Source organism: Typopeltis vanoorti, chromosome 26, assembly GCF_054136105.1.
Source record: "Typopeltis vanoorti isolate ZY-2024b chromosome 26, IOZ_Tvanoo_1.0, whole genome shotgun sequence".
Lineage (NCBI taxonomy): Eukaryota > Metazoa > Arthropoda > Arachnida > Uropygi > Thelyphonidae > Typopeltis > Typopeltis vanoorti.
Genome location: NC_143574.1, coordinates 22,978,978 through 23,004,499, shown reverse-complemented (window position 1 = coordinate 23,004,499; position 25,522 = coordinate 22,978,978). Strand labels below are relative to the sequence as shown.

General features: G+C 34.0%; 1 protein-coding gene across 1 annotated transcript in view; it reads right to left on the bottom strand.

The window, feature by feature from the left end:
- The window catches only part of Fatp1 (Fatty acid transport protein 1), a 271,807-nt gene that overhangs the window by 74,787 nt on the left and 171,498 nt on the right, over positions 1-25,522 (bottom strand). The window contains exon 8 of the mRNA XM_090414827.1: positions 1,654-1,797. Within this exon, the coding sequence (XP_090270953.1) occupies positions 1,654-1,797 (144 nt within the window). The remainder of the gene's footprint in view (positions 1-1,653; positions 1,798-25,522) is intronic.

The following is a 25,522-nucleotide window of genomic DNA, read 5'->3' as shown; positions in this document are numbered from 1 at the left end:
CTAAGAGAAATTTGCTATAGCAAACTATACCCTGTAACAACCTATTTCCATGATCCCTACAATTTAATATCTCCTTAATTTAAACACTGTTAAAATATCAATCGACAATGGGGACCATCTAGTAGAAGTGCCTGAACACACTTGAAATGGTGTAAGTAAAGCCAATTTTCATGCAGGATCCTTCAGACAACTGCCTGAAAGACATCCTCTTCTAATGTAATCCTCTGTGTACAGATTCCATTCCACTAGATGCAGCATGTTTTCCTCCATTTCTAGAATACCATTACAGTTCATCTCCTTCATTTTGTGATAAAGAAACTATGTCACTCTCACAAAGGATGCACTGACAAAAATGAGTGAGCATTTGATAGCATGAAATTCTATGATCATGGAAAGCCTCTTGAGAAAACCAGATTAAAAATCATTAAGGAAGTGTGATTTTATCTTATTCTCCTATTATTGTTTTTTGCAGGATCCTCTCCATATAGAATTAATAGAGTTAGAATAATGTTGGAAGTTTTTTCCCACTTGGGTAGACTATAAATTATATATTTAGTTTAATCCTTTATCCAAGTGTAAGCAAACAAAGTTTGCACCTGAAGTATCTTCAGGACTGGGGCAACTCATGGCAAGGGTGGACTAAGTTCTCATCACTTTCCTTATCCCATAATGCAAAGCACATCTCCTTGCAGACATGTATAATACTATGCATTATGGGAAGGGTCACCACCCAGACTGGTTTCTACCTTTATCGAGGTCTCTTCAAGTGGGAGCCAGACCCAGAGGTGACACCAAGGTTGAAGCAATGCAAAACTCTTATTTCCATATGCCAGTTGCCAAAAGGTGTCACACCTTATTAAGTTACACTGGATTAGAGAAAGATGTTGGAAGTTTTTTCCCACTTGGTTAGACTGTTTGCTTACACTTGGATAAAGGATTAAACTAAATATATAATTTATAGTCTAGTTTGCACCTGAAGTATCTTCAGGATTGGGACAACTTGTGATGAGAAAGTGATGACAACTTATTACTTTCTCATCACTTTCCTTAGCATCCCATAATGCAAAACACATCTCCTATTAAACGAAATATATAATTTACAGTCTAACCAAGTGGGAAAAAACTTCCAACATCTTTCTCTAATCCAGAGTAATTTAATGATAAGGTGTGACACCTTTTGACAACTGGCATATGGAAATATGAATTCTGCATTGCTTCAACCTTGGTATCATCTCTGGGTCTGGCTCCCACTGAAGAGATTTCAATAAAGATCGAAACCGGTCTGGATAGTGACCCTTCCCATAATGCATAGCATTATACATGTCCACAAGGAGATGTGCTTTGCATTATGGGATACTAAGGAAAGTAATGAGAACTTAGTCCACCCTTGCCACGAGTTGCCCCAGTCCTGAAGACATTTCAGGTGCAAACTTTGTTTGCTTACACTTGGATAAAGGATTAAACTAAATATATAATTTAGAGTTAGAATAAATAGAGTTAACACAAAACAGAGTTAGAATAAATAGAGTTAACACAAAATAGTTAGAATAAATAGAGTTAACATAATTTTTAAAGAAAAATAATTGAAAACATCAGCAATTCATTATTTTTTTAAACAGACATTAATTAGATATCACTATGTACTAAAAATACCTGGTTCACAGCGAATACAAAGGCCATTTTTATTTCTGAATGGTTCTCCAGTGTCTGTATTTACTTTTATAAGGCTAACAGGATAAACAGAGGGGATAATGCGAGAAACAAATCCTACAGCACCAACTTTATTGTCCAGGTTAACTGAAAGAGATTTCTGTGGCTTAATAAAATAAAGCTGCAATATATATATATATATATATATATATATATATATAGCAAAACCCAAATTTATTTTGGTTTATTAATGTTAATTCATAAATGGAAATTTACACTGTCAAGAAAAACGTTATGTGCAATGAACAGTTGCATATAGAGTTAAATCCAAAGAAACAAGATATAACAAAGTTATGGAAAGGTTATTTAGAATTATAGCTGAAGTAAATTAAGGCTATGAGGCCAGTATATTATGTATTCCTTTGGCTGGTTTGCTGTAAGAGAAAAAAAAATCCTTGGAGGAAAAAAATCTGTTACCTCTGTATAAGCAAAACCAACTCACCTTCACCTGAAAAGCCATATAAAAGGTTCTTCATGTACTAGACAGGATTTAAATCCAGGTCTTTTCATCAGCAAAAGGTCATTGTAAATACTGACTTGGGCTTTGGTATGGAAATATTACACTCACCAACGTCTTAAAAAGCAATCTTTTATTATAATAATGGTATTAAAGTTTAGTTAACCTGTGAAAGAGTCTAGCCAAATATTTTAATGACAACTACCCCCCTCCCATACTTTTATTCCATAATTATAGGAGTAATTATGAGATACAAATATGACAGTAGTCATATTTTGGTAATCAGATTTTGGAAGTTCCATGAAAGTTACATTAGCTTAAACAATACTTATATCTTTCCTTAAATTCACTTCCTACCACAAAAAAGTACTCGGCCATTTATCCCTTGCTGGCCACACTCCTATTCAACTTTTACAAATGACTCCTGATATATGTCAAAAAGTCACTTATAATAATAACATTAACATCTGTATCTGATGATAATCTTGTATTAATCATATATCCTCTCTTCATCAATTGATATGTTTATAATTATTGATATTCTTACAACAATTTACTAGACTAACTTCCATTCCCATAATCTATTTTCATAATCAATGTTCCATAAGTACATGTTATTTCAGTTACTCACTTGTGTATCTTTTCATAACCTGCTACATATTTCAAAAACTTATTGAACCAAATATGTATACAGTACTGTATACAAGTCTTATTAAAATAACTTTCATGGGTTACATATGTAACAAAAATTATGTAGAATTATTCAAAAACTTCAATATATTTCATTCAACATTATGTGGATATCGTCAGGAACACAAACCATTTACTACCTTCAAAAGATAAATCAAAATAATTAGTCATAAATCATGCATATTAGCTTGTGTATTGGTCGCAGTTGAAGTATACATATTACACTATTAGAGTTCAGAGGAACAATTGTAGTAAGTCGTAAAGAGATAAAAATTATTTAAAATAATTATCAATTTTAAAAAAATTATGAACAATTAATAGTTATCACTTCCCAAAACTTGGATACTGGCATACAGCCTGATCAGTTCAGGTTCAGAAAATTTCATAATGTTTCACATGTTTCAAGAAAAAGCCTATTGAATTTGAACTTCATGGGATGAAGAAATCTGTGTCTAGTATCAAGAGCATGAGAAGCAAGGTCAGACTTGTGAGATTCCAAAAATGTAAACTAGTCTTGATATTCTTCAATTCTAATCAAGTAAGAAAAGAAGTAGTAATGTCTCCTTTGATAATGGTAGGAAGAGAATTTCTGAGTTGGTTTGAAAGAAGTGTATAGATTGAATTTACAAACAATTCTGGCTATTTGTTCTGAGAGTCCTGGTAGAAGGATGATAATTATCAATAATTTTTTAAATGGTAGTTTTGCTGTATCCATTACATATCAGATTGCTTTTAATTTTATTCAGTTCAGCTAACAAAAGGGGATCAGAAGAGTGGATCATATGAGCTTTATGTACAAGCTTCTTGATAATACCCATTTTTTGTGATGAATGATAGTAGAAGGATGAGTTAATATATGTCAGTAAAGGTTGCCTTCTGATAAACTGAATATTCAACATGACCTGTGGGATTATGAATTATGGTATTCAAAAGGAGTAGTTGGTTACTGGATTCATATTTAATAGTGAACCTGATACAGGAGTACAATGAGTTTATCTTCTCTATGAAATTAAGTAATTCTGACTCAGTATGTGAAACCAGACTGCAAATATTTCATCAACTAAACATTACCAAGGTAGAAGAATATGTCAAAGAACAACAAATTACATGATAACCACAGTAATTAACTTTAATGAAATGAAAGTACAGATATTTCATACTGAAAATAACAGTACATCATCAGTGTGTAGAAACAAGCAAATCAAAGAAATACAAGGTACATAGAACAATCAGTTTGCCAATTACAAACAGTTGTGTGTAGAAATTAATATATTATTAAATAATATTAAAACTATTTTTGATGTTTACATAGAATGAGAATCTCCCAAACTTTTGGGATATATATAGAGAGAGAATCATTTCGATTCAGGTTTGGCCGATTCATATTTAAAACTGCTTCTATGGAGAAGACAAACTTCATCCCACCAGATACTGTGTTTAATGTCAATACTATGTTGTGCCAGACCAAACTTTTGAGGTTTAACGTATTCGATATAATAATGATGTTCATTAATTCTTTTTCCCACAGAACGGCCTGTCTGCCCAAAGTATGTCAAATTACATTCACAAGGTATCTGGTAAACACCAGCTAATGACAAAAGTAACAGATGAGAAATTCTGTTTTGATGAGAAATAGGAAAATATGTGGGAATAAGGTGATACTTCAAAATTCTACCAATAGGTTCAGAGATAACAGAAATATAAGGGATTGGAACCCTGCAGTCTGTTGAAGAATCCTTATGTGTTGGAGCATAGGAGCCTATCTGCTGGATTTGTTGAGGTTATAATCATTAAATTCCATTTAAAGTTTTGAAAGTGAGAAGTTCTTGTAAGCTTGAGGGAGAAGAGCAAACATTATGTGCTCTATTAATTAAAAACTTGATAACACCAATTTTTTGAGAGGCGTGATAAGCAGACTTTTGATGAATGTATCTGCCAGTAAAGATATGTTTTTCATAAACACTGGTTGACAAATTACTGCAGGCTGTGCAAGTAAGCAGGATGTCCAAGAATGGTAAACTACCACTTTTCTTTTTCCATGGTAAATTGAATGCATGGATGAAGGCTATTGATCCGTTGTAGGAAAGTGGTAAGTTCTGTTAGATCCTAAATGAAGGAATCTTGGAAAGAAATCATTCATTTAGAGCCTAACATATAAACTTGCTGGCAAAGAGAAATACCTGCACATCAGTTGTAATTAAAAGTGAAACTTCTTCACTTTATATAAAATTTGTATTCTTTATTTTAAGTACCTTATATTTAAGCTCTGGTGATTATATTAAGATTTCATTTTAAGTATGTCTAAAAAGAGAGATAATCTGATTTAAATTTAAGCCTCACTTAAGTGTGAGTCATCTAAAAAATTTGCTATGTAATAATTCCTGGAAGGCATAAAGTTACACGTGTACAGTGTAGCGCTAGCAGCTATAGCTCACTTGGAAAATTACGTTGGCATGTATTCTGTGAATCCAAGTATCACAGCGTCGTAAAAGCGAAAGATGAATCCAAAGGGGTGAAAAGATAAGGGCGGTGTGCAAAAGGGGACTGAGAAAAGAGGGCGCTCTATAGAAGAATATAAGGGATTGAGCCCATATCGGAAGACTTTCTCTGGTCGTAACGTTTTCCTGTTTTGGTGGTTCGGAAGTTAGCAGGCAGTTTTGCTTAAGGGGGGGGGGGGAAGTCTGTGATAAGATGTCGGACTGTGAGTGTTCTTAAAATGAAGTAGGATTCTATGCAAAGCTGAAGGTATAAATTCCAGTCCTAGCAGAATCAAGCCGTCGGTAAAAGGTCCAATCGAGTTGTTCCTGAAACGCAAAGATTTGAGTCCATTTTCGGCAGAAGGAATGAAGATAGCGTAACTCCTACGTTGGCATATGGAGAGCCAATAGATGAGGTATCCAGAAATACACGTGGTGCAGAACGACACGAAAAAAGCTCGGTAAGGTGTAATTACTCTAATTTTGTGTGAAAGTTCATTAGAAGAGAGAAAATTGTTTACGAATATGAAATTAAGAACTCTATTCTAAAGAACTCTGTGGACAGTCTCTATTTTGAAAGTTAACCCCCTTTGAGAGTAAGAAGAATTGTTTGGAAGAGATCTTTTGTAATTTTTGTATGTGATAGGATTAACTTAATGCGATAAGAATAGTAGAATTTAGTATCTCAGTAACATTAGAATGTTTAAGTTTCTCTTACGAGTAATACTACTGAAAGGAATTTAGCTTAACTTCTTATCATTTGCTATATATCCCAACGTGCAGTTACTGTGCTTAGCATGCCTTATAAGATTTAATTAGTTTAGAATGTGTTAATCTCTTAGTTCGAGTTTTATTTAGTATTGAGCATAACTGAGTGCATGAATTTTGTATCGTGTTTTAGATATTCCAATAAACATGTCATATCTACCTGAACCTGAGTCATGCCTGATTACGATTCCAAATTACCACTTATAAAAATAGAACCTATTTTGGCGGGAAGGATTTAGAGAGTGAATATAATAATAGATTTAGGTCACGACTGCAATAATCTGAATCTATATGGCAGTTTAAATAAGATATTGTGCAAGAAAGCTAAGAATCTAGTATTGTCTCCCTGAGTAAGGATCTTTTCTACTATAGGATACTAGCTGGCACAGCAAAATATAAATTCGCCAGTATCCGAAGAGGAAACAATCCTAGATATAAGAATAAGATTAAAGTAAGAGAAGAAAGAATAAATAACGAAAGGTAAATATTTAACGATAGAGCAGCCGGTAGGATTTTGATTGCATAAGGTTAGATAAGAAAGGATAGATATAAGTAAAGAAGGGTAAACAACAAATTAAGCATAAAATTAATTAAAGTAAATATCACATAGAAACATCGATTTTAACAGTTCGTTTTCAGAATGAGGCCAAACAGCAAAAATATCACTGACATAATGAAACCAATGAGAGGATTGGGGGATCAATGTTATGTCGACGCTGTTTTTGCTATTTGCTCATATCTCTGCTCATATTGAAGGTGGAAGATTATAGATGCCTCTTTCTATATTCTACCTCTTATTCTACAATAAATAAGTTCCAAAACTAGAAATTATGATGAACATAAAACAAGGCATCTACAATTTTCCACCTTCAAAAGCCAAACAATGCATTTAGACAGAGCTAGCATCCTAAACAAATCTAAACCACCTAAAAGCAATATACCACAGAATGAAACAGCTGCTTTAAAAAGGTTATATAAGAATAAAAATATTGTGATTATTAAAGTTGTTAAGGGTAATGTCGCAATCATGAATAAAGAGGATTACAACAAAACATTGCAGGACCTCCTAAGTGACAAATCTGTTTACCAAATTACTGATTGAGAACCCACTTATCTCAAAAGAAAAGAGTCCATAAATTACTGAAAAAAATTGACTTCCTGGTGCAAAGAAATCATCAATAAAATAGAACCTGTTCATGTTAAACCACTCCATATTTATGGCATACCTGAACCCCACAAATCTAATATTCCCCTATGTCATAGCAGAGAGTGCTACTTATAAACTTGCTCAACAGGTAGCTAAGTTGCTTATCACTCCTTAATGGCAACCTCTCCACTTTTATAACAAATTCTGTCCATTTTAAATCACTAGTTAAAAACCACATCCTTAAAAATACAGACATAATGGTTAATTTCAATGGCACGTCTTTATTTACTTACCACTGATACACGCTCAAATTAATAGTCTAACCCCCCCCCCCACACACACACCAATATCTTCAAATTATTCATATTTATTATGCATGTAGGTTACTTTACACAACAAGGAAAAACTACAAACAGACTAATGGAACACTTTGAAAACAAAATACTTACCACAGCTACATACAAGCATTTAGTGTGTTTACACTTTGTTGATGATGTGGTTGCCATTTGGCTCCATGGACAAGATGCCTTGGATTCTTTTGTTACCTACCTAAACAGCCAACACCCCAAAATTCACTTCACGGTAGAAAAAGACTTTAACAACTGTTTGCCTTTTCTTGACACATTAGCCACTTGGATTTACTTGGATTTAAGATGGTTTACTATCTTTTTTCATTTATAGAAAATCAACACACACAAGGAGATATCTATAGAAACAATCACATCATCATCCAGCCCAACATTACACAAGGCTATTTGTTCTAATGATGCAGCTCCTTCCACCGAACTTAAACATCTCCATCATACTTTCCTGGTCAATGGCAGCTCCTACAAAATAGATAATGGCCCTTTTACTCCTACCCCCCCCCTCCTCTCCCTCCTCAAACACACAACAAAACACAACTATTCCTTTTCCCCAAGTCTGAAGGTATATCTGAAAAGATAGCCACAGTACTTACAAAATATAACCATTGCACCACATTCAAACCACATTAAATTAGCAACTCTGATCCTCTATCCTATGGATAAACTCCATCTCTTGGCATATTCTGGAGTGTATGAAGTTGTGACTATGAACTTGGCCTACCATGGACAGACAGGAAGATCTATTAACATCTGCCTTGGAGAACATAAAAAATACATTTGCTACCATTATTATGGCAAGTCTGCACTGGTAAACCACGCATTGGATATTCCTTCACACAGGATTAGATGGAAGAAAACAAATGCGCTTTACTGAAATAGGCCAGAAAGATTATTTGTAGAGTCAGCCATGGCTATGAAGCTTCTCCTAACCTGAACAAGTATGGTTGTTGCATTAATTTTCAAAAAAAAAATTTTGGAGACTTATCTTAAGATCAACTCATACCCTGTAATACTTTTTTTTTTTTTTTTTTTTACAATATTAGAGGGCACCAATTTAGAACTTTAAATCTTTTGTCCGCTACAATTTGAATTGTTTCACTTACTCATTCTCCCGTGTTTACCATAACATGTAATGGGCTTTAAAGATGCTGGTTTGAAATCCAACAAATATCATTCAAATAAGTTATGATTAAAGGAGATAGTTTTGCATTGTATAAAATTTGGGCCATCTCAAAACGATTTATTAGCTTCATCTGTACATAATTCCCTGATACTTTTTTCTAAATTTACCAAGATTTGTAAGGTATATGTCGGGGAGACCAGAACCTTTAGACAAAACATTCAGTCCATTTGTTAGTAGTCTATTGGCTAAATTTATAACCTAGCTGTTGTGGTTCGACTCAGTTACTGGTTGAATATTGTGACAGTTTCTTTCTTCTAATATTTTGAACTTACAAATTAATCTACGTTTATGGATAAAATGTACTTAACAGGCTGAGGACAGTGCAATACAAAAAATTAACTCAAAATGGTCTTGAATGAGAATGTCTTTTAGAGTACTTTCAAGTTCCAGAAGTTGAGCATTATTTAAATAAAAATGTTTCTTCGTTCACATATTTGATTTACTAATAATGCCTTGCATGCTTGTAGATAATCTTCCATACAAAATTTGACTGGATGGTTTCTTTAACAAAATCAGTATTAATATCAGCAGTACACCAATTTTTAATTATGCAGATTCACTTTCTTCTTATGTAACTTATCTTCTTACAGATTTCCAATGTTCCTCAACAAATAGGGTTGTAATTAAGAGCTTTAATGGAACATGTGCACTAGACATGTTAAAATAAGTTTCATGGCTTATACATGTAACAAAAATTTTATAGAATTTATTCAAAAACTCCAATGTATTTCATCCAATGTTGTGGACGTTGTCAGGGATAAACTGCATTCAAAAGATGAATCAAAATAAGGAGTTATAAATCATGCAATATCTAATATCCAAGATTTTAGAATTGACCACTATTAATTGTTCACAAGTGGTTTTTTAATTAATAATTATTTTAAATAATTCCTATCTATGCAACTTACTGCAATTGTCCCTTTGAACTCTCGTGGCATAATAGACATGAGCTAATATATGCCTGCTTTATGACTCATTATTTTGATTCATCTTTTGAATATAGATAATGATTTTTCCCTGTGACGATGTCCATGTAACGCTGGAGTTTTTGAATAAATTATATATAATTTTTGTTACTGTGTAAGCCATGAAAGTTATTTTAATATGTCTAGTGCACATGTTCCATTAAAGCTATTAATTGTATACAAATCTCTATGCAATACGTAATCAGATCAAGGACTATAATGTAAGTTACCTCCTCATCCTTTCAACTGTTGGGAAATGCATTACATTTTCTGATAATGTAATCTCTGACCTTCTACAAGTCAAAGAAACTTGTCTACAAGTCTGCAAAACTTATACTTAAGTATTAGTATTACTTCAAAGCTTCCATGGAGTCCATAAACTCTTCCTGGGAGGTTGAACATTCACAGGTCACAATAACTATCGTACATTGCCTTGAACACATTCAATGTTGGAGCACTCACTACCCACTCTAGCAATACATTCCACTCATTCACCACCTGCCAAGGAGGAGGGTTGATATGATTGAGACTTATAAGTTATTGAAAGAAGGTTAAATCATTGCATAGGATAATGGGAAATCCAAAAATGAGAGGCCATTACTCGCATGAACTTTGTACAGTTACCAGGAATGGCCTCTCATTTTTGGATCTCCCAGTATTCTATGAAATAATTTTGCCTTCTTTCAACAACTTATAAGTCTCAATCATATCAACCCTCCTTTCTTGTAGGCTTACACGGTGATCTGAATACATTTTGGAAAATTATGGAGACAACTACCATGTTTGAGTAAAACTTTAGTTTAATATAAACCAAAATCCACATTCGATGTTTCGACCTTTATATCAAGGTCATCTTCTGGAGTATATATACTATATACAAAGAAACAAGCTGCACTACAATCTAAATAGTTTGTTAAAGTTACTGACCAACCATTACAACAATTATTGGCCTGACCTCTGGTGAAAAAAAAAAAACTTACATCAACCTAGAGTCCTATTATTGATATTATCTATTGGCTGTAAAATTACACTCGGAGCAACAAGTCTCTATATATATATATATATATATATATATGATTATACATATAAACCTTATACATATTATATATATTATATGCATGCATTTAATAATACATATAAACATATGATTATACATGTAAACATATATAAAGATTATACACATTGTATAATCATTTGTATATATGTTTATATGTATAATCATTTGTTTATATGTTTAACTGGTAAATGGTAATTAGTTTACGGAATTAACAACACATAAAGGATATTAATTAAAGGCAACTTTAATGAATAACTTCAATATTTCGGCAATGTCACATTGCCATCTTCAGGAACATAAAAATATGTTATGTGCATGCAGGCACTAACAAAAGCAAATGAGGAAGGCAAGAAACTAATATTTTTCCTAAAGTCCTAATGGTGCCCTCTGGTGGGCTAATTTGGTTGTCTTGGCCGTTGGGCTGAAGTGCTCATAATGCAAGTCTCCCAAATTTGGGGTAGTTTAATGCACCCAAATTTGTTGAAGTTTGGAATGTTTTTTTAGAGCTGCTGATGATTCCTTGAATAATCTTTCGTACTAAAACTTGCTGTGGTGTGTTATTTTAGTTTTCTTCCAACAAATTCTATGGTGAGTATCTAACCATAGAATTCGTTGGAATTTCACCAGTACTGCCAGCCCAGAGTGGCTGTACTGGTGAAACCGGATGTATTCTCTGTGTTCTGAAATCCTGATATTTGCTGTCCTGCCTGTTTGGCCAAAGTAGGACAATTTGCAGCTGCAAGGGACCTGGTATACACCAGGTAGGTCTAGGGGGAGAGTGGTTGGTCTTTGGTAGATTTTTGTAGATATGTTTTGGTAGATATCTTTATATGTTTATGTTTATAATTAAATGCATATGTATAATATATATAATATGTATAAGGTTTATATATATATATATATATATATAGACTTGTTCTTGCTCCCAATGTAATTTTACAACTAATAGATAATATTAACAATAGGACTCTAGCATTGATGTAGTAAGTTTTTCTTTTTTTCCGCCAGAGGTCAGGCCAATAATTGTTGTAATGGTTGGTTAGTAACTTTAACAAACCATGTAGATTGTAGTGCAGCTTGTTTCTCTGTATATATAGTATATATGCTCCAGAAGATGACCTTGATATAAAGGTCGAAACGGCAAATGTGGATTTTGGTTTATATTAAACTAAAGTTTTACTCAAACATGGAAATTGTCTCCCTAATTTTTCCAAAATTTATATCAACTCTCCTCCTCCTCCTACCTGTCTAGTCTAAAGACCACATTCCTTTAATATGTCGTCATACTTAACATTCCAATTCTGAGATGGTCTTCATTATTCACTTCCGCACTCTCTCCAATGTTTCTCTATTGCCAATATAACCAGATCTGTGCAAAGAAATCCAAATAAGGCCTAATTACTACAGTGGAACTATCACCTCCTCATCCATATATGTCAGCGTTCTTCATAGCAGCAATTTTTTGGGTTACACTTACCACTTTTTGCAATGTGTTCCCTGAACTTCAGTTCCTTATCCTCCAAGATCCCTTGCCTCCTCCATCTCCTGAAGCAAAGTTCCTCCAATATGGTAAACCTCATTCCATCTTCTCTGGCCAAAGTGCATAATTTAAACTTAGCTACATTTAAATGACATCCTCATTCTTCAGCCAAAAGCATCAATCTATTCAAATCTGTTTGTAACAAAAACACATTAAAATTTCCCAACACTGTTCTTCCTAACTGAGCATCATCAGAAAACAACTGAATATCTATCTCCTTCCAAACCATTAACTATATCATTCGTATATAAGTTAAATGACAGTGGTTACAGAACAGAACCACATGGAACCCCACTTGTCATCTTCCTTTTTTTGGGAGGGGGGGAGAAAGTAAGAGTAGTGCTGAATAGCAATATAAGGAGCATCTCCATACAAGATATGTATGGAGATGCTCCTTATATGTTTCATGAAGTGCAACATCATGAAACATCAAATACTCATTGAACATTTCCAATATAACTTCAGCATAACCACCCTTTATTCTATTAGCAGCACAAATATAGAATTCTCTAAGGTTCCGTTACTTTACTGCTTCAATAAATCTCTTCATATGGTAATTTTTCTTCCCTCGTTACACTTGTCATCTTCCTAGCATTTGTCACCTCCATAACATCCTCTTTCTCAGAACTTCCTGCATAATCCCATGATGTATCAATTTCAACCCAACTTTATTTATCATCCAAAAATTGTAGAAATACAATCTGATATTGCCATAACTAATCGATTCCAGGTCAAATCCCAGGCACTATTGATTTCTTTCCCCTTCAATGATTGAGTCACTGCACATCACCAATCTGTTTCCTTCATTTATCACAGTCCCCTGCTCTGTAATTCCACAGATCTCTCTCTCTCTCTTTCCATGAAGCTTGTACCTGACAATCCTAATAAATCCACAGATCTCTCTCTCTATCTCTCATTTCATGAAGCTTGTACCTGATATCCCATGTCAAGACCACATGGGATACCTGTAGCAACATCCCACTAAATATCTAAAATTTGTGCTAACTTCAACCTGACTCCAAATGGTTTCAAATATCATTATCATTATTGCTTTCTTCAAGTTCATCAATGAGATGATAACTATTCTGAACACTTAACACTGAACTACAACAACTTCCTGAGTCTTCCAGAAGGGATATTATATCTAAATCATTCATCATCCTTCATTTCAACTTTGGCATCATCAGTAAACAATAGTATCATGTATATTCTCTCAAATCATTTAAAAAATCAAACTGAACATTAAACAGCAACAGCCCAAGGATTAAATACTGTAATAAGCTATTAGTCAGCCACAGTGTTAAAAAATGTTTAACTTCTTATTATCCTTCACCCAATTTTTGTAATAACCTAACCAAGAGATATCAGATTCTTTCACAAAATCATCATGTATTCATTTACTTTAAGCAAACCAAGAGACTGACATTATAAAATGTAAGCAGTTTACTAAGATAGGGCTTCCGCTTAACAAAGCAAGTCCTCAAATTATTACCTCTATCTATCCATCCACCTATTCTTGAATTCTGGGCCAAAGCACTTTCCCTCCAAAGACTTACCTACTGCTCTAGAACAGTAGTTCTGGAGCAGTCTACAATTTGCTGCTTACATTTTATTGCTACTTTTGTACAACAGGCCTAGTTTTCCTCTTCTTCTTCTAACTCTTTTGATCTTGCAAGTATTACAACTCAAATTAAGCAATCAGTTCACAGATATACTGGCAATTACTTAACACATACAAGAATGCATATGCACTACACATCATATTTATAACAATAAATTAAAGATGCCAAAAAAATTATATTCTTGGTTTAATCCTTTATCCAAGTGTTGGATAAAGAATTTGGATTCATTGCATCTGAAGTATTTTTGTAGTATTTATGAAGTATTTATATAGAAGCTAATGATTTCACATCACTTGCTTTAGTATCTCACAATGCAAAGTACATATCCTTACAGACATGTATAATGCTACACATCATGGGAAGGATCACTACCCAGACTGGTTTCAACCTTTATTAAAGTCTCATCAGTGGGAGGCAGGCCCAGAAGTGATATGAAGGTTGAAGTAATGCAAAAGTCATATTTCCATATGCAAGTAGGCAAAAAAGTGTCCTTATGGACATATATAATGATATGTATTATGGAAAGGGTCACTACCCAGACCAGTTTCGACCATTCTTGAGGTGAAAAAGTACGGGTTGCTCATCATAGGCCTAGAGTAGTTAGTATAGGGGTGCAAGAGAGCCTGATAGTATTAAGAGAAAGAAAAGACAGATAGATAGCATGAGAGATAAAGAAAAGCCTCAGCTCTTTTATATCAATCATATAGCCAAAGGCTATCAGTTTTCCTTTTTCAACAATATCATATAGATGAACAACCAAAAGACTAATGGAAACTAAAGTGCAATGATGACTGATACCCAGGTGGTGAGCCCCATCTGAGTTAACTGCCTTGAGTTGGCCTTCTCTGCTTGGGATTGCTTTCCAGCCATTCTTGCAATTGACTATAAGATCACATTGAATTAAGAGGATGAAACTATTTAAAAAACCTCTCACAGTAAGAACAGACAGAATTTTATCTCCCCCTGGTGAATACTGCATAGTGTGGGTGGTCTACACCATCTAGTCATAAATTTCATATCTCCTAGAATGCTTCTTTCTAAATATAAAAATCATCTGACTGAACAATAAAATTTCCACAATACAATATTATAAAGCATTTGGATGTCATATTGCTGGTTTTCAAATCATAATATACCATAAATGGTATATTAATTCATTAACTGCAAAGATCAAAATTCTCTTCCCGTTGCTGACAGGTGGTGGGTATCGCAAAAAAAATAACCTGTTCTGTTGTAAGAAATGGAATTCCCAATACATTATATAGTCTATTCCAAATACGAATGCCCAACACATTACATAATCTATTCCAAATACTTCCTCCCAGGAAGATAACAGATGTCACAGACTGCATCTCTGATGTTAAAGTACTTCCATTTGATGGTATTGACTGGAAGGTGGCCATATGCAATTCTCCAAGCAAGATCCTACCTGTTAGGGTATCCTGGGAACTTCAACAAGTTATCAAACAAAGTAGTGTTGTCAGTACCTAACTGTGGAACTTCGTGGCAAAAGAGATAAAAGATTTTTTATACTAAATTTTACTCGTTTTTTTTTAATATAAAGAATGTCAATTCTAGAGTGTTTTAGTAGTCTCAGAGTTAAGCATAGAGTATTGTAGTATTCAGGAAAAATTTAAGCTTTTGGACCTTTATAATCATTAACTCCAAAAAGGAGAAGATGAAAACCTAGGTAGTACAAGAGAAGGTTTGCACATGTGTGAATAGTCTGCAATATTTTATGGATTTTTGAAACTGCATTACTCAAATAGGAGAATTTTAAGATTGGAAGTTCAAATCCTCCATGCTTCTTTGATAGTTGAAGAAATTCCTTTCTAACTTCTTGTATCAGCTGGACCAAAAAAAAAAAAAAAATGCATAGGTTTACTATATAATTGCTTTTCTTCAGCTTCTGTGATGGCTGTAATATTTATTATGTACAACTGAGCAGGAAAGATTATGGTTGAGTACTATGGCTTTAGAATAAAAAGGAAAGTGGCCCCATTTTCCAGTCTTCTAAGGTTTCAAAGTTTTTGTACATAAGTTGCTGAACTGGTAATATTGGGTAAGTGGAGAAGGGAATTCCAAGTATAGAGAGGGATTCTCTCTTAGGGGTTAGCCCAAAAGGAAGGCCTCTAAGATCCCACTTTCCAAAAAATTTTAATTTTGTCTTGTCTGCACATTAATTTTAATAGTTAATCCACTGCTTTTGCTGAATTTTTCCAAAATTCCAAAAAAAAAAAAAAAATATATATATATATATGGAATTATTATCCTTCAAAGTTCCCACTACGTCATCAGTATATGCTAATACCTTATTTTCCTTCATAGTTGAAGGAACTGTTACTCTTCGCACAGCATGTGTATTGTTGACTCTTCCTGTAAGAAAGGTTCAAGAACCAATGCAAAGAGCAGTGGACTAAGAGGGCAACCTTGCTTGACTCCTTTTCGAATTTTTATTGGGTCTGACAGGAACCTATTAACTTGGATGCAGATAGTTGAATTGGCATAGGCTCCTTTGATAATGGATAGCAGCTTTTTTTTACCTAAACCAATTACCTACACCTTCAACTTTTATTGAGGTTTCATCAGTGGGAGCAGATCAAGAGGTGATACAAGGTTGAAGTGACGAAGAAGTCACATTTCATATATAAGTAGCCAAAAGGTGTCACATCTTATTATCAAAATACTCCAGATAGAGATAGTTGTTGGAAGTTTTTCCACTTGGTTATGCTATAAATTAAAGATGCCAAGAAATTATATTCTTGGTTTAATCCTTTATTGAAGTGCAAAGATACAGGCTTTGCATTATGGGATATAAGGTAAGTGATGCAAAGTCATTAGCTTCTATATACAAGTTGCCTCCCAAAAATACTTCAGGCACAAACAAAGTTTGTGCCTGAAGTATTTTCGGGACTGGATAAAGGATTAAATATAATTTAATTTACACTTGGATAAAGGATTAAATATAATTTAACGAATAGAATATAATTTCTTGGCATCTTTAATTTATAGTATAACCAAGTGGAAAAATTTCCAACAATATTTATAACAAGATTTTTTAATGTCATTAGCACCTTCAACATGCCCACCTCTATCCTGAAATCTATTCCCTCACAGAATGATATTGGCATAGTCTGAGTCATTTAATAATTCAGCCAAACTTTTTTTTTCCTGCTGCAGCCACCTGCATTATTTGCAAAAGCTATTCTTTAATAAGCAATCTTCTTTTTATCTGCAACTATTTCCTCCTGGAATTTGATTTTATCTTCCTTATCATATTTGTTACTCTTCTAACCTTCATGCATTTATTTATCTCCTCCATATTATTACATAACACCTCCAGAGAGTCCAAACACTCATCAAGGAAGGACATTTACCGCTAACCACCACAACTAGTATTTTCACAGACAATCACAAACATTCATGCCCATGGCAAGATTCAAACCCACAGCCTTTTGGCTGGAGAGGGAATACACTAACCACTCAGCCAACCAGGAAGCATATCATAATCTTCTTATACAAATCTTGGTTAGTGATACCTCTTATCTATTTAACTCAAATCCAGTTTATTCTGCAACTTTGGGAATGTAGTCCATGTTTCTCTTTTCAAACTAATTCATATATACTGCTTCCTTCATATCTAGTTTCTCATGCCAAGGTACTTTTGTAAATATAGGCCATCTTCTGAAAGTTTGTTAATTTTCTACTCTGTGGCTCTGCTCCACACACACACACACACACACACACACACACCTCTTTTTATCAGAAATCTCTAGATGGTATCTCTCAAGGTTAGTACAAATGCCCTGAAGGGCGATTTGGCTGAAGCACTGAATATTCTGCATGAAATTTCATCAAAGAACTGAACATACAGCCAGAGCATACTGAATGAAATTTTATAAACAAATGTTTACAAAAAAAAAACATTAAAAAATTGATAAATATTTGAATACATAGTTTTCTTTTGTTCAAAACTTTTAAATAAAATTTCATTTGCAATGTTTAAAATTTGATTAATTATGCTTTGGCCAAATTGAAGAATGAAGAAAGATTAAAAAAAAAAAAACAAGTAATAATACTTCATCTAATCATGAGATTGCATGAAAGTGAATAAACGAATGAATAAACAAACATAGAATTTTTCAAAACTTTTGAAAGTTTCTAAAACTGACTGGAAAGCTTATCAGAACACAATCTTCAGCATCTGAACCTTAGCATTACTAAAAACACACATGCTGCCGAGGCGTCTGTATATTCACCTTTTATTATCTCTTTTGATTAAGGTTTGACTGGCCTGTGACTGTTTTGAACTGTTTGTTCTCATTGGAGATCAGGCAGAAACCTTAAAATGACAAGAATCCTCATTCAATACCAAAACAATTCTGTTTCAGAGAATTCAATTTTTCATAAGTGAACAGCAGTCAGACCTTAAGAGTAATTATCAAAGAAGAGCCTAAAATGTATTAATTTTGGCATTGTAAAATAAACAGATCAATCCATATTTCATGCTCTACTTAAGAAACTTAAGTATTGCAAGCTAGGGCAACTCCGATGCCAAGGACTGTATTCTGATAAGATAAGCTCTCTCTTTAGTCGAAACTCTCAAAGTTTATATATATCTTTTGCTATGAAATAAGCATGAACCTTTAATATCTCCTATTTCTGTTTATTTTATATTGCCACAATGAAGACGCTTAGGATCTTCTTTGATAAAAAGGGAAAATAAATATTTTGCTTCCCTAAATATAATAACTGCCAAATTTTTAGGCACAGAGCCAGGATGCTTCAATTTCACATAAGTGAAGTATTGCAATGGAGGATATTATGGATTCATCCATATTTTATAGCCAAATGTTGAAAAAAAGAAACTTTCAAAAATTTACCAGAGTTTGCAAGAACATAATCTCATAATCTTTCTAGTAAATTTCTGCAAGTAAGAAAATGGTTCCACATTTCTTACTTTTGCACTTTTCCATATTTTGCTATAAAATATAGATGAATCTGTAATGTTGTCTATTATATTTCAATGTAAGAGAAATAAGCTTCTCAGCTTTGTAATTTAATAGTTCATTATGCATCCACCTAGAGATCGCTTATGATGAATTTAACTTTCTGACATAGCTTAGTCATATCACTGAATAAGCTTTTGTCTTCATTTCTGCTTGTAATTTTCTAGAACTATTTATAATTCTAGAAAATTTGACCAATTTGAATCCTGGTGTTTCAGGCTAGTGAAACTTACTCAATGCATTAATTAAAAGGCAAATATATGGGTTGTGGGTAGAGTTCATGTTGTTTATATAGTGCAGCCAAGGCAACTCCTATTCTGGTGTTCTAATAAGCTCAAATGGTAAATTTTCAAAACTTCACTTTCTTTTTACATTTAGCTATAAAATATACATGGATCTATAATATCCTCCATTTCAATGTAATCAATCCATCATTTAATTAGGGAGAGAATATTGTATTTAAAAAAACAATATAGCATAATAATCAAAACAAAACGCTGAACTTATTTCTTCGAATAACAAAAATATCAACAGAACTTGTTTTAAATTGTGAAATATACAGAATCATTAAGGATTTAATAATCAAAATGGTGCTTAAGGATCAAAGCTGTATAACTTTGATCTATAACTATGTGAGGAGACCTCCACATAGCCTTTAAAGGAATGCAGAGAACCGACCAGGACTTCTGACCTTAGGTCCAATCCTCACCTTCTCGTGGTGCACCCTGTTGGGTATCTACATGGATACTGAACAAACGAGGATGGGCTCGCAATTTAGGATTTAGCCGACCAAATCGTATTCTTATTGGTTGAAACCAATATAGAAAATGATGGTATAACATGACAAAATTTCATGCTGGCTTGGACGTCGCCGGGTTCAACAAGGCCCCCCCGTTGTTTTTGCCAGGGAACCAGGGCAAACAGCGAAAATTCAATAACTGGAACAAATCCTGAAACACACCCCAACTCAACATCACCAGAGTTCAAGATCAGTACTATCAACATAAGTCTGAATGGCAAAGAAATGGAGCTAGCTGAGGAACTGAATGATTACCAGATCACATAATAGTGGTGACTGAAACAAAAAAGACAAAAACTGGTGAGATCTTTCTGAGCAATAAATACAAAATGTTATATTCAGGCAATGACAATCAAGGAAAAGAAGGAGTAGCCATAGTATTCAACACTAATTACAAGGCTAATCTTCTTGAATGGCAGTCAGTCTCAAGTAGAGTGATGTGGGCAAATATCAGAATGGGGAATTGGACAATGAGACTTATTCGTGCCTATGGTCCCACAGAAGGTTCTACTAAGGTAGAAGTGGAGGAATTTTTTGATGCTTTAGAGAAAGCAACTGACACAATGAAAAAGGAAAAGTCGGTCCTTGTTGGGGATCTAAATAGGAGAGTATGAAATGATTGTGACACATACAGAAATATTTTGGGAAAACTTGGAGAAAAGAACAAAGCTAATAATAATGGCAAATATCTGTTGGATTTCTGCTCAGGACATGGACTGGTTATTACTAACACCATGTTCCAACATAAAAATGTGAACAAATTCACATGGAGAAAAGATGCAAGGAATAAGAAAAGTCTCATTGACTATGTTATTGTTGATAGTGATGTTTTCTCCCTGGTGCAGGACATCAGAGTGTACAGAGGATTAGAAATTGGAAGTGATCACTATTTAGTCTTGAGCAGGATAAAATTGAATTTTATATTGAAAAGAATAATATAAAAGAAAGTTTTAAAGCAAATAAAAATTGAGCAGCTCTCAGATGTGAACTGTAGACTAAAATGCACAAAGATTATCGAAAACAAAATGAAAGAGTTCGAGAACAGGAACCAAACCTTGGAGATTCAGTGGCAAGACTTGAAGAAAACCCTGATTGATTCTGCCAGAGAAGCATGTGGTTAGGTTTTCTGCAAGGATAGAAAAATCAGAACTCCATGGTGGACACAGGAAGTTAAAGAAGCAGTGAAGGAAAAGAAAGCATATCAAAAGTTCCTGGCAAATAAGTCAGCTTGTGCTCTTAGAGAATACAGAGACAAATGTAAGAAAGCTAAACACTGTGTAAAACTAGTTAAAAAAAAGCCATGGGAGGACTTTGGCAAGAACATAGAAATTAAATATCAAGAAGGTGGCAAAATATTCTGGAGGATGTTGAAGAAGCTTAGAAATGGATGAGAGAGTGCTGTAAAAGGAGTTAGAGATGTAAAGGTCACATGAAAACAGCAGAAAAGATATCCTTGAAGTATGGAGTAATTACTTCGATTGCTAAATGAAACAAGCAGTGATAGCAGTGGTCAAAAATACTCAACAGGCAAACAGTCAGGAAAACATATCCATACTTGAAGTAGAAAAAGCCATCAAAGGCGTGAAATGTGAAAGCAGGAGTAGATGATATTCGACCAGAAATGCTGAAGTATGGTGGTATAAAAGTCTTACAGTGGCTGCACTGCATAGTTCAGAAGTCCTGGACAGATGGACGAATTCTCGATGATTGGAGTAGAGCCCTCATAGTACCAATATATAAAAAGGGAAATAAAACTGAATGTGATTATTACAGAGGTATTTTCCTACTGAGTGTTTCTGGCAAGATTTATGCCAGTATACTTGAGAAACAGTTGAGAAGAATTGTGGAAGAAAAGCTTGGTGAAGAACAAGCTGGATTCAGGCTAAATAGAGGCTGTCAGGATCAGATCTTCACTTTACGACAAATAGCTGAGAAAGCATGGGAATATAACAAAGATTTGTATTTAAGTTTTGTCGATCTGGAAAGGGCATATGGCAAGGCGCCAAGATAGAAGCTATTCAATACGCTACAGTTATATGGTGTCAATGGAGCATTATATCAAGCAATTCTTGGTCTTTATTTGAGTTGTAAGTTCAGCAGTTAGAATTGAAATAAGTACAGGAAGAGGGTTTATTGTTAAATCTGGTGTGAGACAAGGATGTACATTATCCCCTCTCTTATTCATTATCTATATGGATCACATTATGAAGGAAAGTGGTATTAAACATGATATCAGAATTGGAGATGTTAATGTCAGCTCTTTGCTTTATGCGGACGATGTTATACTTCTAAATAAATCCACAAGTCTGCAAGAATGTCTGACTAAATTGAATAACTGTTGTAATAGATATGGTACGAAGGTCAGCAATAAAAAGACAAAGACAATGAAAATAGGTAGAATCGTTGAAAATATCAACTGTGAATGGAGAACCTGTGGAACAAGTAAAACATTTCAGCTACTTAGGCATGATTTTAGTGAAGTTGGTAAATTAAATATGGAAATAGACAACAGAATCAACAAAGCTGGTATGATAGGAAGTCAATTGAATAAATTCATATGGAATAAGAGAGAAATTAGTCAGAACACTAAATTAGCTGTATACAAGACAGTGTTCAAATCAGTTTTAACTTATGGATCTGAGAGCTGGGTCTGAAATACAAACTTAACCAAAGACTAGAGACCGCAGATATGAAAGTTCTGAGAAAGATTAGAGGCTGAACAGATGGCATCAATGGCAATCTCATATTAAAAACGACAATATTAGGAAAGAACTTGACATTGTCAGCATCCAGGAATGCGTTAGCAGAGCTAATCTCAGGTGGTATGGTCACTTAAACAGAATGGGCGAGTAAAGATTAGCAAAACAAGTGTTCTCTGCCAGGTTGGCAGGAAAATGACCCAGAGGAAGACCAAGATATAGGTGGATTGATACAGTACAATGTGCCTTAGACGATAGAAATATAAGATCTGATAATGATAATACTGAGGTCTTGACAAGTAATAGACTTATTTGGAGGAAAATTGTTGATAGGAAGTTAGTAATGATGTAAATTTTTCATGTAGTACTATCATATCCTGTACACCCCTTGAGGTACATGTCAGGAATTCGATGATGATGATCAAAATGAATTCATGATATACTGTAATGCAGGAAAATGAATTTTTCACCATTTTTTGATATAGAATACATCTGGTTTCTTTAGAAATATTTTCAGCATCTGAAAAAAAAAATAAAATAAAAATAAAAAGAATAAAAGAAAAAATATTTCAAGGAATAAGCTGGTAGCTAGTGCCAAAAAAAAACAATTTCCTGAGAAACTGTACTGGGGAATAACTTTACTCTTTAGTTTTGCAAAACCTTCTATTTCACACAAGATTGGTTGCATTTGTTATGAAGCATGTAACAGCAATTTTTCTGCTTTGGTTGGCTGAATACTGAATCTTTCTTCCAATCTGGCTAAAGCCAAATATCCGAGAAACATACTGAATACCAAATATTCAACATATTCCTAATGGTTAGCACTGCATAGTGAAAATGAAATTTTCCACTTAATTTATGGTAATTTCCCTGATGTTATCACCAAATCTAACAGTCAATTCTCAAGTCACAAACCAACTCAGACAAATACTTTCGTATGCAATTATTCCTTAATAAATGCAATAATCCTTTTGACAATAATATCCAAATTTCCAGCAGTTTGAGATCTCTCTTCTTGGAATTACCCTCACATCAAACCTCTCCTTGCATAAACACATCACAATCATTGCATCCTCAGCTTCAATAAAACAAGGATTTCTCTTTCGCTCAAGATGTTACTTCACCCCTGAATAGTTGTTAACATTATACAAAATCACAAATCCGCCCAGCTATTGAAAACTGCTCCCACATATGGGTGCGGGGCCCCAAAACACTTTCTCAAAATGCTTGACTCAATACAGAGGAGAGCAATTAGATTTAATGACCCATCTCTTACCAACTCTCTCCGCCATACTTTTGCACCGTTATTTGGTTTCTGGAGTATGTCTTTTCTACAGATATTTCCATGGGAAATACTCATCTGAAATAACATCAATAATTCCTCCACTCAGTATTAAACTCATTGGAACATGTGCAGCTGCTGCTCAACATCCCTTCACAGTACAGCTAGAAACAAACAGAACAACTTTCTTTTCCTCCTCCTTCATCCCTGCAACTGCTGTGGAACAGTCTCCTCCTCCCATGTTTCCCAAGGAATACAATCTACAGTCGTTTAAATCAAATGTAAACAAGTTCCTCCTTTCCCAACCCACTACCCATACATGGTACTAATGTACTATAGGTTGATCAAACCAACCTCCTCTGTATGGGTACAACATAGAAAGGCCTAAGGTTCAAATCTTATTACAAGCAAGGTTGTTTGTGAATGTAGGAAATGAATTTCACTGTCTAACATAAGACCACTACTATGCATGTTTGAGGCTCTGAAATAACTTAAAAACTTCAGGGCCTCAAGTAAGTTTAGTCTCTACAGCATGATTTTCAGATAATCTAACCCTCACGTTACAAAGACAATCTGATCAGGATGGCATAACACTGCATCAGCAAATCTACATTTTGCTATTCTTATGAGGCTTTTCCCTATTTTCCCTTCAAAATTTCCATTTTAGTAATCTTTTGTCAGAAATACCATAAGTGGCCACATTAACTCAGAATAGTTCTATTTACATATACCTGAATATCAATAATGTCAAATTCCTTTTGATTCCTTCATTTTTAACTTTATTCTGCCATCTATTGATCATTTCAGTTTCCTCAGAATTTTCATATTGGTGAATATTAATCTTTGATTAACTATTTCTAATATAACCCTCATATCTGTTTGTGAAAATCTGAACACAGTTTTTGCATACTATTACGGTACTGGCTTATTTCTCTCTTATTCTGTAACAACTCCTGCCAACATAACACTTGTTAATTCTATTACCCATTTCAGCATTTCAGTTCCTCGCTTCATTTAAAAATTTTAATTAATAAAACATTTTTTCTGTTTCTACCTTCTTTCAATATTTAATGTTTAATTTAATCAGTGTGATCAGATTATATTCTGTTTCCAGAATATAATCTATCTTCCTTCTACATATAATTGAACTATATTAGAGAAGAAGATCTAGAATAGGTCTGTACTTACTCCATTATAGCAAGTTCTCTCCCCCCCCCCCCAGTTCTTAGATCAGGATGGTCCAAATTACTGGCTCTAAAATTTTTGTGCAGAAATCCATCTATCTTTTCCTATGTATTTCTGCATACCTTGCATTTCCCATGGTCAGGATAAAATGTTTACTTTCCCAATTGAGGGGAAGAATTAATACCCCATTTAGAGCTGTATAATATTTACATATGCAACCAGTCTGGGCAGTGACCCTACCCATAATGCATAGCAATATATGCATTTAAAAGGAGTGTGCTTTGCATTATGGATACCACAGCAACTGATGTGAAGCCAACAGCCTCTACATACAAGTAGCCTAGTCATGAAAAGTACAACCTTTGCTTGTATTTGGGTAAAGGATTAAACAGGATTATATAATGTCTTGGTAAGTATAATGTAATGATTATATACACAGCTTGGAAAGAAGTCAAAGTACACCATAATGTGAGGAACAAACAGCTATGATACCTTAAGATGTAGGACCTTCTTCCTGTATGCATGTAATGAGGTACTACACTGTTGTGGGGTGGATGTTGCTTGACC